The 17,898-nt window shown below is 33.9% G+C and overlaps 1 protein-coding gene across 1 annotated transcript in view; it reads right to left on the bottom strand.

Moving 5' to 3' along the window:
- LOC121369803 (protocadherin Fat 4-like) overlaps nucleotides 1-17,898 on the bottom strand; it is a 60,338-nt gene that overhangs the window by 23,482 nt on the left and 18,958 nt on the right. The window contains exons 9-21 of the mRNA XM_041494877.1: nucleotides 17,666-17,814; nucleotides 16,464-16,643; nucleotides 14,395-14,532; nucleotides 13,028-13,192; nucleotides 11,507-11,757; nucleotides 10,469-10,598; nucleotides 9,193-9,281; nucleotides 6,737-6,821; nucleotides 5,148-5,360; nucleotides 3,262-3,369; nucleotides 2,212-2,343; nucleotides 1,366-1,539; nucleotides 292-547 (exon numbers count right to left, since the gene is read on the bottom strand). Coding sequence (XP_041350811.1) covers nucleotides 292-547; nucleotides 1,366-1,539; nucleotides 2,212-2,343; nucleotides 3,262-3,369; nucleotides 5,148-5,360; nucleotides 6,737-6,821; nucleotides 9,193-9,281; nucleotides 10,469-10,598; nucleotides 11,507-11,757; nucleotides 13,028-13,192; nucleotides 14,395-14,532; nucleotides 16,464-16,643; nucleotides 17,666-17,814 — 2,070 coding nt within the window. The remainder of the gene's footprint in view (nucleotides 1-291; nucleotides 548-1,365; nucleotides 1,540-2,211; nucleotides 2,344-3,261; nucleotides 3,370-5,147; nucleotides 5,361-6,736; nucleotides 6,822-9,192; nucleotides 9,282-10,468; nucleotides 10,599-11,506; nucleotides 11,758-13,027; nucleotides 13,193-14,394; nucleotides 14,533-16,463; nucleotides 16,644-17,665; nucleotides 17,815-17,898) is intronic.

The raw sequence follows: 17,898 nt of genomic DNA, 5'->3' as shown, positions 1-17,898 counted from the left end.
TTCTATTTAATTTTTACCAAAAACAATCCACAAAACAACTAGGCTGTTATAGGAAAGGAAAGAAAAGGAAATGTTTTATTTAATGACGCACTCAATACATTTTATTTGTGGTTATATGGCATCGGACATATGGTTACTGTTGCGACTCTTTTCGATTAGCAGCAAGCAATCTTTTATATGCACCTTTCTAGAGACAAGATAGCACATACCACAGCCTCTGGTGTACCAGTCGTGGTGCACTGGCTGAAGCGAGAAATAGCTCTGTTATAGGAAGTGCTCAAGATAACAAACCTGAATCAAACTCAATTCTGAACTTCCCATAGCCCCCATCCTTGAGCACATACATGACTCTTTGATTCAGCGGGCTCACGTCTCCATCCACTGCTTTCACGGTTCCAATCACTCGCCCAACTTCTTCCTGCAGCGATACCTTGAACTCATACTCTTTCTCTTCAAATTGTGGCGCATTATCATTTATATCATTAACCTGTATGTGCAAGACAGCAGATCCTTGCAAGCCTTTCCCACCTTGATCTTTAGCAACAATCTGCAAGAAAAACAAACAATCTTTTTAATTTAAAAAATTTAATGGTAATTCCTGAAAGTTAAATGTATGGTATATACATACTATAATTAATTTTGGGGGGAAACATAATTTACCTACAATAACATTACTATTGATATAGCATCTTCATTCTTCATAATTCACCAAAAAAGGTATTGAGTATGCTATATATTCATTATCAGAGAAAACAATTGCTACCTTTGAGATACAACAATCACACTGAAATCAATCATTTAGTCACATTACATCATTTCATATTCACACAAACACACACACACACACAAATTATAGTTTCAGAGGCCATCTCTATGCTTATTTTTTAATTTTTGCTTACAAAATAACTGACTATTTGCCCATACTCATTCATGCATTTTAAGGGTGGAACGTAGCCCAGTGGTACAGCGCTCTCTTGATGCGCGATAGGTGTGGGTTCGATCCTCATCGGTGGGCCCATTGGGCTATTTCTCGTTCCAGCCAGTGCATCACGACTGGTATATCAAAGGCTGTGATATGTACTACCCTGTCTGTGGGATGGTGCATATAGCCTATGAAATGGCAACAATGGGTTTCCTCTCTCAATATCTGTGTGGTCCTTAACCATATAACCATAAATAAAATGTGTTGAGTGTGTCATTAAATAAAACATTTCTTTCTTTTTTTCATGAATTTTGGATTTTAAAAAAATATAGTTTTGTTTAGTTGTACATGCATTACCATTTGAAACCCAATAATTAACTTACAGACTAAATCAGATCTTATCAAAAATCATGGATCAGAAAAGAACCAGAATAAGCAAATACCGTGAGGTTATATTCACACTGTTTCTCACAGTCTATGAGCCGAGTCTCTCTAATATACAGGTGTCCAGTTGTTTCGTTAATGAGAAAACTCTCACTGCCAAGTCCTGACAGACTGAACCTATGATTACGATTCTCTTCATTTCTGTCCAAGTCTTCCACCATTATAGCATTTTCCTGGAACAGAACACAAAACATGAATTCTAACTGATATTTATAAAAAAAAAAAAATAATAAAAAAAAAAAAATATATATAATTATATATATGTGCATGAAAATTTGACACCATAAATTTAGAGAATAAATAACGATTACGGATTATCTATCCTAAGTGAAGAAATGAATATAAACTTGAGCCATTAATTGGCAAGGGTTTTACAACATTCATTCATGAGGAACAGACAATTTGTAACTTCTGGTAGAGAGATGGATATTTTCTTTCTTATTCATTGTCCTCTTTTAAGTATGCATAATCAGACTAATGAATGGAAACATTAAAAGAATGACAATGAATTTGTTCCAGCATAGTGAACAACCAAACAAAAACTCATAATTTTTCAGCCAGCTAATTAGTGGCCATATAGATGCAATCTGCAGATGCACTGTGCAATTATCAAACAAATATTACCCTGGATATATTAGCCCAAATGGGTAATAAAAAAACAATTATGTAGGAAATTGAATTAGTAGTATGACTATTAGTATATACATGTATAGAGTCTCATTAATATGAATTGTTAACTTAGTGCAGAGTTTGTTAGTTCACTTTAGAGAGCCAAATGTTTAACGTATACACAATAATATAGAGTTCTTAGAAGAATAAATGTCAATAAAGGAGATGTTTCTCACCATATCTATGTGTTTATTGAGAAAGTTTTCTCCTGGTATTTCTTCAGTGATTACGGCTGCATAGTGAGGTCTTGTCAACTCTGGATTGTTATCATTCACGTCAACAAGATGAACACGTACTATAGCATAGTTCTGGGTTGAGAGAAAAAAAAACCCCATAATTAAAAAACATGAAAATAATCCTCAAAAATTTAGTGAAAAATCAGATTATGAAGAAATTTAGATGGCAACTAAAAGTTGTCTATCCATTTCAGCCAATCATAGATTTGTATTCTGAATGTCTTACCAGTAATCTCGAAGAACTGACCAATCAGCCCCCTTAATGGAGAGTCATGTGACAAAATCTAGTACAACACACTTGACCCACCAAGATGTCACACTGAAGATGACAATGATGCAGTGCTGTTTGCCACACCCATTTGAGGAAATTAACCAATGAAATATTGTCTAAATAAGAATTATTCCATCACATTTCTTCATCCAAAACTATCTTTTCAAGTTTCTCTCAGATGATTACATTCCACCAAAATGTGGCATACTGTCAGAGTATACCGACAGTGCTCACACTGAGGTGGAGGATCCTTTTTCAAAATAAATTAATGAGTCAAGTATGTATGACCGATGCGAGCACAACACAAGACTATTTCATCCTTCCTGCATTGCCTGTAGGAGGACTGCCACTCTCACGGGATTGGCTTGACAGCATGAAGCTTGTTCGCAGCTGCACCATTCCAGTTATCTTGCCAAGTTGAAAAGATAAATTGGTTAATACTATGCTTAAACTCAGTATAAGGCACACCAACCCTGACACAGATGCAGGGTGATGAAGGTAGGGCAGGGAAGAGAAGAGCAGAGTATGGCATGCATTTATGACCATACAGTAAAAATACGATAATTGAGGTATATAAAATTATACAGATTTACAGAATCTTGGAGAACATGTAATAACACATAATAACTTCACACCCAAATTACAATTTTCCAATGACAGTGTTTAACAGATATAGTACCAGGTGTTGTAGAACTATTATGGAACGTGACACCACATACCTGCTGAGGTTTCTCTCCATTATCAACTGCCTTCACTTGTAACTGAAACTTATCGTTCCTTTCAGCATCCACTCTTGGGTCTTCCTGCTTTAAATACAACTCGCCATCCTGTAATATAGTTATTATTCGTGCTGGGAACTGGTTGGAATTTCTTCATCAATCATTCATTATAATAGGTTTGCACCAACCGAATTACTTTCGATTGCACAATCGGTAATAATTATATGAATATCATTATACGACTCCATCATATGTGATCATGTGGGATAGAAAAAGTACACCAGAGGTGGTGAAAATTTCGACCTGGGATGAGGCTTACAGAGTCCCTTGGTTGAAATTTTCACCACCGAGGGTTTACTTTTTCTATCCCACATGAACGCATATGATGGAGTCTTTTTCTCTCATTCATTCGGTAAATAAACCATTATTTTACACGAACAAAGATAGCTGAACAAGTAACGTTTTTATTTGACCATTGTATCATAAATAAACTACACTATCGTATTTGCTGTGTTTGTTTCATGTGTTAAATCAAATTTAACACTGCAAATGATCAAAATAGCTTTTGAAATGGAAGGTTTTAACAACAAAATATTAGTTTAAAACTGTGTCTAATGACTTCACATCACCATCTCACATTAATATGACATCATATATTACCAACGACGTCATGTTAAACCTAGCGCGTGATATCCCATGTAAAATACAAATTTCTAACATAGCTTTCTTTCATGGGATAGCTCTGTTCCATATACCTGAGGATGAGAGAAAATGCTTTGCATTGTAGGCACCATGAACCTATACTGTCAACTTCACTGGGGTAAACCCTACAAATTGCTAATTTTACCTTTAATAACTACACAATATATTTTTTCTTTACATACACATGCAAACAAACACGAGCCCCAACATATTTACATCAATTCCATCATCTAAACTGGAGGTCAAATTATAATTATCATTTTCCTACATAATCAAAAATGGATTTTTATTATCGATCATCAAATCAGTAGAGCCAAACTGATCAATTTTGATTACAATCGATCATTGAAAGATCACTATGGGTAGTTATTATTTTAGCATACCTGTACTGTACGTGGTTCACACAATTCTGTGGTATTATAATTCAGGGCTTCTAGAATTTTAATAAAATCCACTAGCCATGGGATCGGTGATTTTAAAAATTTACTGGCCACAATTAAAAATTCACTAGCCCTACTTCTCTTAAGTTGATAAAATTTGACTAAATAATAGTAATAATCAGATATGTCACCTAAACAGGGCGATACAGCTTAAAAACACTAACACTGGGGGTTGAGGTGGGGCAGGATATTCATATTTACAAAATAGACTTAACTGCAACATTTTACTAAAACATTTCACTAGCCGTCGGACATGGCAATAGTAGTTATTTACTAGCCCAACATTGAATATCACTATCCATGGGAGTGGGGCTACCATAATCTAGAAGCCCTGTATAATTCCAATTGCAATATAACAGCCGAACAAGAGAACAGACATTTCAACTTGGTAGTCCAGTAAGTATTAATAGGTTACTTTTTAAAACATAAGCAGTTTTATTTCAAGAATAATAATATGAATAGACTATTTAGAAATATAAAAACATATATACAGTGTACATAGTGATGGAAAGAAATAAGGCAACATATGGTGTTTGAGACAAAAGACCTCTACCCCAGACACCCTGGGGACCAAGTAAAACATCTGGTTTTAAGAGGTATCCGGTTTAGAGAGGTTCTCTTCTGTACAGATATTTAAAAGGGGGCTGCAAAAAACACACAGCTAGTAAACTGTTATCTGCCTAACAGTTACAAAATCTTTTGTTTAATTTAAATATAAAAACATCTAAGAAATCTAAGAAATACCCCTCTCATGGCAAACAGATCGGCATCTAATCCTTCCAGATAATAATCCACTTTTCCATTTTTTCCCGAATCCTTGTCCTCTGCCATCACATTGCCAATAGTAGCGCCAGAATTTTCATCTTCAGGCATGTAGAAATCATAAACAGACTGCTGGAACATGGGAGCATGGTCGTTGACGTCATCGACGATAACGGTTACATTCATCCAAGCAGTCTGTGAATATTACAAATTAATTCTTATAGACCGTCCCACAGGGAACACCTTTTTTATCCTATGGAATTTACTACAAGTTATTTATGTCTATTTGTAAATTATATGCAAAAATAGTATATTTTTGTTATTTCCAAAACACTTTTGCTTTTCTTTTTACGTCAAACCAAACTGAAACTATTTACAAAAAACATGTTTATAGAATGATGGTACGGACTATAGTTAACTTTTTTTTTTTAAACACAAATCAAGTCAAAAGCAATGACAATTTTTCCAGCCCTGTCTAGGCTAAAACATCCATACCCTAAAATGTTCAGAGGGTATGGATTTGTACACTGAAAAAGGCAGATGGCATTGTTTTGTAAGGGTTAAAAAGTAATTAAAACATTCATGTATGCTTTGCAAAGAACTGGTGATATGCAACAGTGAAACAAAAAGTTAAAGTTTATTTTGTCTAACGACACCACTACAGCACATTGATTTATTAATAATCAGCTATTGGATGTCAAACATTTGGTAATTCTGAGTCTTTGAAAGGACACGTGCTATGTTTTTTCACTAGTAGCAAGGGATCTTTTATATGCACCATCCCACTGACAGGATAGCACATATCATGGCCTTTGATATACCAGTTGTGGTGCACTGGCTGGACAAGAAATAGCCCAATGGGCCCACTGCTGGGGATCGATCCCACATGGACCACACATTGAGCGAGCACTGTACCGCTGGGCTACGTCCCACCCCCTAAAATTCATGAATGAGTATGGGCAAATAGCCAATTGCACTGGCAATGCTTTACCACTGGGCTAGGTCCCACCCCTGCAACAGTGAAAGTCTTAATCAACATTTATGTATCAGTAAGTATGTAACATGGTGATGTTTTTTTCCGTGATAATGAAGGGAAATATGGATGAAATCATGAAACTCTGTAGTAGAGTCTCTTCTAACAATCACAAAGGAATGAATGAATGAACAAATGAATGTTTAACAACACCCGAGTACCGGTAAAACAAATACACATCAGCTAGTGGGTGTCAAACAAAGGTAAGTATATCAAGCAACATTTCGTTTTTAATTTTTTTTTATCAATGATAGTTGGTGATCAGATGAAATTTTAATGTTTTAGAATTGTGTAGTAACCTTTGAAATTTCCAAAGTGAATCATGACATGTTACTGAACAAAATGGTTTCTTTACATTAAATTAATTATTACCCATATAGTTAAAAACATCTTGGTACATATCAAAGCTTGTGATAATTGAAAATTATTTCACTCAGGACATAAACATGATACGAAATAATATCCTATAAATATGATTAAATCACAAAAGAAAAACCAAAATGTGTTTCAAGGCAAAATTACTACATAGAGTACATACATGAATGGAATCAGATGCAATAACTGTGAGAAAATATTCTTCTTTAGTTTCTCTGTCAAGTAGCTTATTTGTATAGAGATAACCTCTGGAAAAAAAGAAGAAGATAAAAATACTTGTTACAGAAAATAATACACACATGCACATGCAGTCAGACGTGTGGACCTCTTTACCATGACACTTCTTGCAATGACATATTTATATTATTTGACTGAAAACTAGTTATAAAATGTCCTTTAAGTTAGAATTCACATTTTTGAACACTGACACAGCATACATGTATTAGGAATCAACATGATGTTAATCTGGCCAGTTTTAATTACCAATCATTTGGCAAGTTTAAACCCATTAATATGATCATCTCATACACAGACCGTAAGTGGTTGATGCCCCTTCGTCTTTAAGGAACCAATGTGAGAACATTTTTCTCATGATTACTTTAATGTTTTTACAATAATTGTTCCACTTATTGTAAACAGTGAAGGCTTCGTTAATTATGCTGTCTTTCAAAATCTTTTATGTTGTAGGTTGATATACACACTTAGAACAGTTACAATGAAATTTAAAAAAAATAATGGATTCCAGTAGACTAGCTTAAGCCAAAAAACATTAATTTATGACTCATCTGCTTTGGATATGATATGACTGTGCTTATTAATATTAATTATTAGGCAGTTTAGCACCATGGGACATATATTTCTATTTTCCATTTTACAGCAATTAAAAGGTACATGTATTACATTAATGGAAAATAGTATCTATATGGTTACTATTTAGACATGTACGTACCAACTTACATTGAAATGTTCTCAAACTGTTTTGGAGAAGGATATTCAGCAATATTTCTGCATTTTATGTCCATGGAAAAATAAAATTGAAAAATTCCATTTACCAACTGGTGTGATCTATGATTGTTGATTACAAATATAACTGAAATGATTCCAATGTCATTGTTTAAGGTAAAACGTACATGGCCATTGATCATCATGATTTTAAATAATTTACATATACTTATAAATATTTATCATTTGAAGACCTTGAGATAATCATTTGAGTTGCCCTTTTTAATGAAATGTTTGTGATTTTTAAATTCATCATGCACAATATTCAACAATAAATTGCCCTGAAAATGTGACAGAGCATCTTCATTTATATTGTTCTGGAAAGCATGTCATTAGAATACCTTTACTTTTCAATTCTCCCTCCTCTTCCACCATTCAGAACAAGCTAGTGTTTTGAATTATACATTTAATTTTTTTTTTAAATCAAGTAACGATCTGCAAAGAATGTTTACATAATAGAACAGCACTTGATGTCACATTGCCACTGGCTAAAGCTAGCATGTGACACCATTATCTAAACCTTGTCAAATAAACATGATATCAAAATGTAGCACATTGATATTCTATATTTACACACTGCATGGTGAAAGCACTTTGAAGGAAGGAAGAACATGTTTTACCACTGGGCTACGTCCTGCCCAAAGCACTTTGAACGCATGCAGTTAACAATATACATATATACCTGCAACTGGGAGTGCCTCATTGCATAAAGGCAATGTCATTATAATAGACGGAAGATAAATTGTAACAACTTTCTGTCAACTCTTAACACACCAAGAAATACAGACAGACAGAACTGAATTGAATGCTAACTTTCACATAAATATGTGGATTGACTTTATAGGGATTCAAATCAATTCATAATCGAATGCCATGTGCATGTCCACAATGGAACTAGAACTGGAAATAGCTGTATTAAAAGTGTATCCAATATGTAATGAAAGGTTTGTTTTGTTTAAAAACACCATTGGGCTATTTATCGTTCTAGCCACTGCACCATGACTGGTATATCAAAGGCCGTGGTATATGCTGTCCTGTCTGTGGGATGGTACATATAAAAGATCCCTTGCTACTAATGGAAAAATATAGCGCATTTCCTCTCTAAGACTTTACGTCAAAATTACCAAATGTATGACATCCAATAGCCAATGATTGAAAAATCAATGTGCTCTAGTGCTGTTATTACACATACCACGGCCTTTAATATACCAGTCATGATACACTGGCTGGAACGAGAAATAGCTCAGTGGGCCCACTGACGGGGATTGATTCCAAACTGACCACACATCAAGCGATCGCTTTACCAACTAGGCTACGTCCCGTCCCAGCACACACCAATGCATGGCAGTATATATTCTGAGTAAACAATATATTTTAAATTACCATTGGTAGTATTTTGAAATCTTCTGGCTTGACATACTGTTAACAATAGTTTGAATGTACACTACCTTGGGCACAGCTAGGCATATGGAGTTTAATCATTTTTAAGGAAGATGGTGCCTTGTCTACCCTGTAAACTTCCCTCATTTCCAGTCCAGATACCTCTTCTCATCCACATACATAGTCCTGGTAACTTTAGTTTTTTGGAAGCAGAAAAATCCAATCGAAATAACTTACTTATGAGATATTCTAAAAGCACGTTCTTCATTTCCTGAAAATATGTTAAACTTCACAAACAGATCTACATCCCCATCTTTGTCATAGACCTACAAGATATAAACATTGAGAATACTGTGTGATTATGGACAACCAAGTTTTAAAAGTGTGTGAAGTCACAAACCAGTTAGTTCATTGTGTGACAAAACTATATTACTTAAAGTATAGGCAGTTTAGTAAGGAGTGACAAATAATTAACAATTTTTATAGCAAAAAATATGTTTACATTTCAACCCTAAATGGCACCTACTTTGATCTTTGTTACAACAAAAAATAAGTTTACATTTCAACTCTGAATGGCACCTACTCTGATCTTAGTTATAACAAAAAATAAGTTTACATTTCAACTCTGAATGGCATCTACTTTGATCTTTGTTATATCAAAAAATAAGTTTACATTTCAATCCTGAATGGAAACTACAGTGAAACCTCTAAAAACCAGACCCCCAGTAAACCAGAATTCCCTCAAAACCGGACATTTTCCATGGTCCCTTATTAAATATCTGTACAGAAGAGAATCTCTTTAAACCGGATACCTCTTAATACGAGATTTTTTACTTGGTCCCTAGGGTGTCCGGTTTAGAGGAGTTTCACTGTACTTTGATCTTAGTTATAACAAAAAATAAGTTTACATTTCAACCCTGAATGGCACCTACTCTGATCTTAGTTATAATAACAAAAAAATAAGTTTACATTTCAACCCTGAATGGCACCTATTCTGATCTTAGTTATAACAAAAAATAAGTTTACATTTCAACTCTGAATGGCACCTATTCTGATCTTAGTTATAACAAAAAATAAGTTTACATTTCAACCCTGAATGGCACCTATTCTGATCTTAGTTATAACAAAAAATAAGTTTACATTTCAACTCTGAATGGCACCTACTCTGATCTTAGTTATAATAACAAAAAATAAGTTTACATTTCAACCCTGAATGGCACCTATTCTGATCTTAGTTATAACAAAAAATAAGTTTACATTTCAACCCTGAATGGCACCTATTCTGATCTTAGTTATAACAAAAAATAAGTTTACATTTCAACTCTGAATGGCACCTATTCTGATCTTAGTTATAACAAAAAATAAGTTTACATTTCAACTCTGAATGGCACCTATTCTGATCTTAGTTATAACAAAAAATAAGTTTACATTTCAACTCTGAATGGCACCTATTCTGTTCTTAGTTATAATAACAAAAAAATAAGTTTACATTTCAACCCTGAATGGCACCTACTTTGATCTTTGTCATCAAGGTTCCCACTGATGCCGCCTCACTGATGGACACGGTTCTGTGGGTGTTGTCAAACACAGGCGGGTATTCATTAGCTGCCGTAACATTAATGATGACTTGAGCCAGAGCAGATCTGGTAAAATGAAATATACATGTACATGCACAAAAGTGTATGCTTGCATCCACCATCCACCCAATCGAATACCCATCCGTCCGTCCGTCCGTCCATCCGTCCGTCCGTCCGTCCCTCCATCCATCCATCCATCCATCCATCCAACCATCCATCCATCCATCTGCCCGTCCATCCATGCATCTTTCCATCAATCCACAGAGAACAATGAATGTAAATATTCTGATGGAAAGAAATAAAGGATCACACAGATAGCAACAAGAAATAATGACTGCATCAAAAATCAATTCATATTGTCAGAAGTTGACTGGGAACATATACGGTAGGCAGCACTATGCTAGTAGTAAATTAAATTTGGTCTACAATTCGATGTGTTCCCTTATTTCTTTCCATCAGTATAACTGTTTGTACAATGACGTCTTCTAAAACAGCTTTCAAATGTTGTTATCTGCAAACTTAACAACATTTTAACCAACATTTTAACCAAATGTTAACTGAATATGCTCAAATGATTCTACAAAAGTAAAAAAATGAAACACATCCAAATATTAATGGAAGGGTACATTTGTTAGTTATATCAATATTTTGCTACAAAGAAACATATATTAGAAAACCGGCCTCAGTGGTGTAGTGGTTAAGTCATAGGACTTAAGGCTGTTAAGTACCGGGTTCGTCTCCCAGTACCAGCTCTCATGCAAAAGCGCAAGTTTAACGACTCGGTGAGTAGGTGTAAGACCACTATACAGACTTCTCTCTAATTAACAACTAACAATTACCCACTAACTCACTGTCCTGGATGAACAGTCCATGCAGATAGCTGAGGTATGTGCCCAGGACAGTGTGCTTGAATATAAGCATGGAAATAACATAAATATAAATATAAATGAAAAATATCAGAAAGCATTACACACTTTTTGTTCTTGACGTCTTTAGCCTGGTCATCTGCCTTGACCAGCAAGCTGAATGTTACAAACGGTCCTTTTCTACGGAGATCAGACAGACTGCCAGATATGAAAAACCAGCCGTTCTTTTCACCAATTCGGAATCGCTGAAAGTCACGACTAGTTGATGTACCACTGCTGGTACGTAAGTTGACAATACGGTAATGGACAGTGCCATTTTCTCCAAGATCTGGATCTTCTGCAATCAGCCGGTCTTCATACTGGATAGAAAAAGGTTTAATTCAGACCTCTGAAAATTATGACAGCGATAGTTTCGTCTGTGTCGCACTCGCATAAGTATAGTTAACTCATTTTTTGTTCGTGCATTGAATTTATGACATCATTTACATGATCATGATGATTTATGTAAAAATTAAATAGGTTACCTGAATTTGTTTTTGTGTAACCCATAAACAGATTACGCAAAAATTAAATGGGTTACTTCAATTTGTTTTTGCATAACCCATAAACGGATTATGCAACTTTTCAATTCTTAGAGGCCTGTAACTTGGTGATAATCAAACAGAAGTCAATTTAGAAAACATCCACTCAACAATCCCTGCAATTAAGAAAATTTCCACTGCAAGAGAATTTGCTGTGCAAAAAATTAATTCAATAATTATAGTCCACAGCAAAAAAAGTGCTGCGAAGAATTAAAACCCTAACAGCAATCTCCACTGCTTTGCCAGATCCCGTAGTTGCTCAAACAATATTAGAAGTGAACACTTGACAAAGGAATATTTGTTTAACAACACCTAAGCTCATATCATTAGATGTTAACCATTGGTATTATTATATGATCCTGTGATATAATATTTTTCAAACATAATATTACACTGTGACAGAATTTGGATAGCAATAACATTTTGTGACAAAGTATTTATTGCCAAAATAACTTTACAATGTTTTATCCTTCATATAATTATTTTGTTTAAATTAAAGTGACAGACCCTATAGTTTTTAAACACTAAAGAATATTTTTCACTATTAGAGCCATTTTGTATAATTAAAAGCATACGTTACTTAGATTTTATTGTTTAGATTATCCATTCCCATACATCCAAAGTATTTCTGGTCATCCTGGTGTGTTTAACATCACAAAATGCATTTTTCATATTTTTAAAAATGCACGTGCGTCTGAGAAGTAACAGTTATGGAGTCAAGTTTTAGTCTATTTTTAAGGGTAGTTCACTGTTTCAACGTCACAGACTCTTATTTCACTCTGTTGTAACTTTATCCAGATATGTTACAGGTTTGTAGATTAACTGAACTTAGTGTCCATTTTTACATGTTGAAACTAAGGTCTGCGACTTCAAATGTCATACAGAAAGTTATCCCATTCAGTATTATGTTTGATTTGTGCATTTGGAATTTTCATTTGTTGTACATATATTAAGCTACTGGCAAACAGAAATTAAATTATATGTAGGCCTACATGTATACATTGTACAAAAATATTGCTTTCTGAAACATTATACAATTGAAACAAACCTTACTGATATTTGACCCAATTGTGAGACTGCCTTTGATTTCATAAAAATACAGCGGTGTCTGAAAGCGTGGTGGATTGTCATTAACATCGGTAATTGTGACCTGCACAGTGGAATCTGGATCACTCATCAACAACTCAGTAGTTGAAGTCTCTACAGCTTGAACCTGCATAACATTCAAGGATATAAATGGAAGTTTAATATATATATAGTCAAACTTCGATCACCTTCAATCTCTTGAAAAAAAACTTCGATCTCTTGATCTGAAGCGACAGTCCCAGCTGAGTTGCTATACAAACTAGTAATAACAGCCTTTGAAAACTCAAACTTCAAAAACTCGATAAACTCGATAATCTCTCAACCTAATTCTTTGGTCCCGCCATAAAGATTTAATAGATTATGCATCTAAAAAATTTGACATATGTGGATTGATCAAACTGTTGATGCCGATAGTATTTTCAAGACGAATGAATTGTCAATTATATCAATCAGGCAAAGCGTGCCTGTCTCGGGTAGTCTTGGCTGTCTCGGATTAAGGTGATAATTACAGAATACTAGATCGCCGACTAAGTGGAACAAAATGATCCTGTATTGGTTGTCGGTATTCGTACATGACAGAGGGCATCGCTATGTAATATATAATTACAGACACAGTCTGGTTAACTTCAAAGAGCATTTGTAATATTTGTTAGCGCTGTTTGTTTTTGCTCTCATAGGCATGAATCGTGTCAAACTTTACCTGGTGCGGGGTGAGATGGCAGCTATATTAATTTGCCTTTCAACTGGGGATGCATAGTTTTCAGAGTTCAAAGGTAGGCAGTGAAGTGTACACTTCCTACAATATTAAGCGAAATCATCTAGCTGCAATGCAGTTTCAAATTTGAACTATTATATATTAATTTCGAAAACTCGAATTCCCTGAAACGAACTATTTCCTCATATCCTTCAAGATCAAGTTATCAAAGTTTGTCTGTATATACATATAAATAATATAAATGGGTACCTTGTACGATGGTGAAAATTAAAGGCAACAAAATTACTCGTATCATATCAATGCCATACATTTTTGAGATGGTCCAAAAGAAAATAATTTAATTCTTTACCCATTCTAGGAAAATACATGTACATGTACCTTGATAAATACTGTCTCTACAGTTTGAACCTGTAAAATATTCACGGATATACCGGTAAATGTAAGTTTAATATTTATTTATATATAATAATATGCATGTGTACTTTATTATCTTTGTATGATGGTGAAAATTAAAGGCAACAAAATTGCTCATATCATATCAATGCCATACATTTTTCAGGTGGTCCAAAAGAAAATGATATAATTATTTATCCATTGTAAAAAAATCCATATACCTTGATAAACAATGTCTGGTTTTTCTCCCGGTCAATGACTTGTGGTCTCACAACCTTGATTTCTCCAGTATGACTGTTAATGGTAAATGCACCTAATGGATTCTCAGACAGCTCATACACAAACAGACTGTTCTTGCCCTTAATTGAATACAAAAAACAATCCAAGACAAAACAGTTGAAATAAATATATAGAACACATTAAAACCAGAAGCTAACAAGAGGCCTATAGGGCTACATATATATAATTCTGTTACTTAGTTTCAGAAATATCCAATCAAAACTCAAAGAGAAGATAGACTTTTAAATTTTGAACAATAAATTTCTATTTAAAATATTTAAATTGATAAAAATTCAAAAACTCTAAGTTTCAAAATATCTCTCTATTAGTTTGTGATGACTTCCTCAGAGAATAATTATACTACATTTTTGAACTATCTAATCAAACCTCTAGGAGAAGATAGACTTTTAAATATTCAATGTTAAATTTTTATTTAAAATTTAATAAAAATGTTAAAAACCCTTTATTTTTTAAATATATCTATTAGTTTGTGAATACTGTCTGATCAAAACTCTAGAACAAGATACTTAAAAAAAAAAAAATTATTTAAAGGGGAAATAAACTCAAACACGAGCCTTATGTTTTGGGAAGATGCATAACCAGTCCACCAACACATACTGACACTTTAAGAAATGAAATAGTTTAATTTTAGAGTTAATAAAAAACCCATGATTATTCCTGCTAACTGGGGCAGCTATTTTGTTTCAATTTCACTTGGGGTGAAGTGATGTCAGCTTCTAACAACTTGTGTATGCACAGTGTAAATAAACGCTCTAATTTACGACAAGGCGTTTCACTTTCATCCACCTAACTTAATTGTAAAACAACATAAATGACTTGATAGTATAATAAATTATTTAATGAAATATATTTCAATTTGCATCAACAGAACGAAATGGGAGTTATAATATTTTTCTCTCTTTAAAAATCCAAAGAAAAAATGCATATCATTAGGCCTATTGGTAGCTAGGGTATGTTGGAGCAAAAATGACCACTCATGATACCAGTGATAATTTTCTTTTCTTTGGGACTACGTAATTGGTCAGTTTTGTGATATTAGATGGTAAAGTCTACTTAATCAAGGGTTTTACAGAATTATTTACAGTAATAAAGCAGGATGGCTAATAATGTCCATTACCATTTTAGGGGTGGCAGGTAATCCCACAATACCCTGTGATCTTAATAAATACTGGCACGTTTTTTTTTGGTGTCTAGACAGCAGTAATTAATTACCGTGACTGGTTACCTTCCAAATATACACCAGCCAATCCAGAATCACAGGTACAGGCCACGGAAAGAAAAAACCAATTAACTAAGAAAACACTCCGATTATCATTTCAGTACGTAGGTTAATGCCTGGACAAAACATAATGCAGTTATTTCGACACTTTGACAATGGTGGTTTATTTTGTATTGAAAAATAATATATACGTATTGCTGGCTTACTGGGATGGATATTACTACAGAACATTGCAATGCATCCGCAAAACACAGCTAGGTTTGTTTCTTCAGTTCTAAGACTAATTCCTAACATGACGCGATAAGTATTACGTAACCACCGGTTCGCCAGAAAGCGTATTCATTGAGATGGTACAAAATGGATTCACCCATTATATATAATAGCCGTCACTTTTAACTGTTTTATTAATTAAATATAAGATTATACTTGTTGATATTAATTAAGCAATAATGTGCATTATATACCGTTGACTATACCAGTCCAAAAGCCTTGTGCGAGCATTCCTTTAATAATAATAATAAAAACATTCAATGTTTTCCAAATATCTCTCTATTATTTTGTGGAGGGTGCCCCATGGATCATTGAAACAAGTTTCAGAACAATTCAATTAAAACTGTAGGAGAAGATAGACTTCAAAAGTTTAATAACTGAATCATATGAATATTCATTTGATCTGGATACTAAACCTAGCGGCAATTGACACTCCAGTAGAAAGTGAAATTTCAATATCTAATAGTACAGTTTTAGATTCTACCATAAAAATGTACATACATAATCATTATCATGAGCTTTGACTGTTGCTACAATGTATCCAGCCTTCAGTGAGGGAAATTCTTCCATACTAGCGCGGATGTTTGGAGTTACAAATGTTGGGTGGTGTATGTTCTGGTCAACCACATGGACAAATAGTGTGGCAATGTCTGCCTTTGTTCTGTCTTCTGTCTGGTAAGCCTAAAAAAGCAGCATGTGACACTCCTTATTTCCATAACAAAAATTATGAAATTATAAGTCATGTTTAGTTAAAAATGAACATGCAATAAGTAAAATTGCTTTACATTATTAAATTTACAGATGTAAAAATTACAAGAAAGAAAGACTATACAACAAAAAAGAAGAAAAGATAGCAAAATATTAGTTTGCTGAATGTAAAATAAGATATAAAAATATTGAATGTGAAATTAATTAAGATATATCAGCATGAAATGACATAGTATTAAAAGGTATATACACATGAAAAGCAAACTGTAAAATTACTACCATAATAATGCTCCTTTTAGTCAAATGGAAAGGAAAGCAAATATTTGTTTAAAAATTGCTTCACATTTTTATACTCTATCTGGTACGTGTCTAACATACATGTAAGTGAGAAATGAAACCCAATGCAATAATATATCAGCAGACTACTCCAAGAATATATCAGCAAAGGATCTTGAACATAAATACTTTCCCCACAAACTGAAAAGCACATGCCACAGTATTTGACATACCAGTCCAGGGTTTCTGCCAGAGCGTAAAACGGGTACGCTGCCATACTCAATTTTTTTTTTTTGTACACATTTTATTTTTTTAAAGTTAACTTTTTGACAAAATTAATTACTCTTATCATTACTGTATGATTTTCTTAACCCTAACCACCCATTTTCTTTTCAGGGGAGGCCCCTGTTGACTGTGTTTGCATTCAATTCCATAGCACCGTACCCAAAAATGTCTTTCTGGCAGAAACACTGCAGTCATATAGAGGACTAGTTGAAATGGAGAGGGGGAAACAGTTTCATTGATGATCACCAAGATACAACACATACAGGTACATATATGTAATTGCTGCGCTCTCGGAACTTACACTTAACTTTTTAGTCCAATCAATGACAAACCTATTCATTGACAAATTACAAATTGCTCTGTTAAATAATTACTTTCAAACATGAACTTTCATAAAATTTGATGTAGCAAACCCATATATACTGACAGATTACCTGAATCATAAGAGTATAGTTAATAAATCCACCGTGCACTTCTCCAGGTTTTGCTTTCATTCTTGGAATTGTCTCTCTTTGGCAAAGCTTTCCTGTGTCCGCATTTATGTTGAAAAATGTTCCAAAGTGCCAGGGTTCTTTTGGAAATCCTGCCAATATACAGTACACCACGTTATTATTTCCAAACAACAAAACTACATCATAATAAAAAAACTTTCATATTTCCCTGTATT

Source organism: Gigantopelta aegis, chromosome 4 (genome assembly GCF_016097555.1).
Source record: "Gigantopelta aegis isolate Gae_Host chromosome 4, Gae_host_genome, whole genome shotgun sequence".
In the NCBI taxonomy this organism is placed as follows: Eukaryota; Metazoa; Mollusca; class Gastropoda; order Neomphalida; family Peltospiridae; genus Gigantopelta; species Gigantopelta aegis.
Note: the sequence above shows the minus strand (reverse complement) of the source record. Positions and strands in the feature narration are given on the sequence as shown.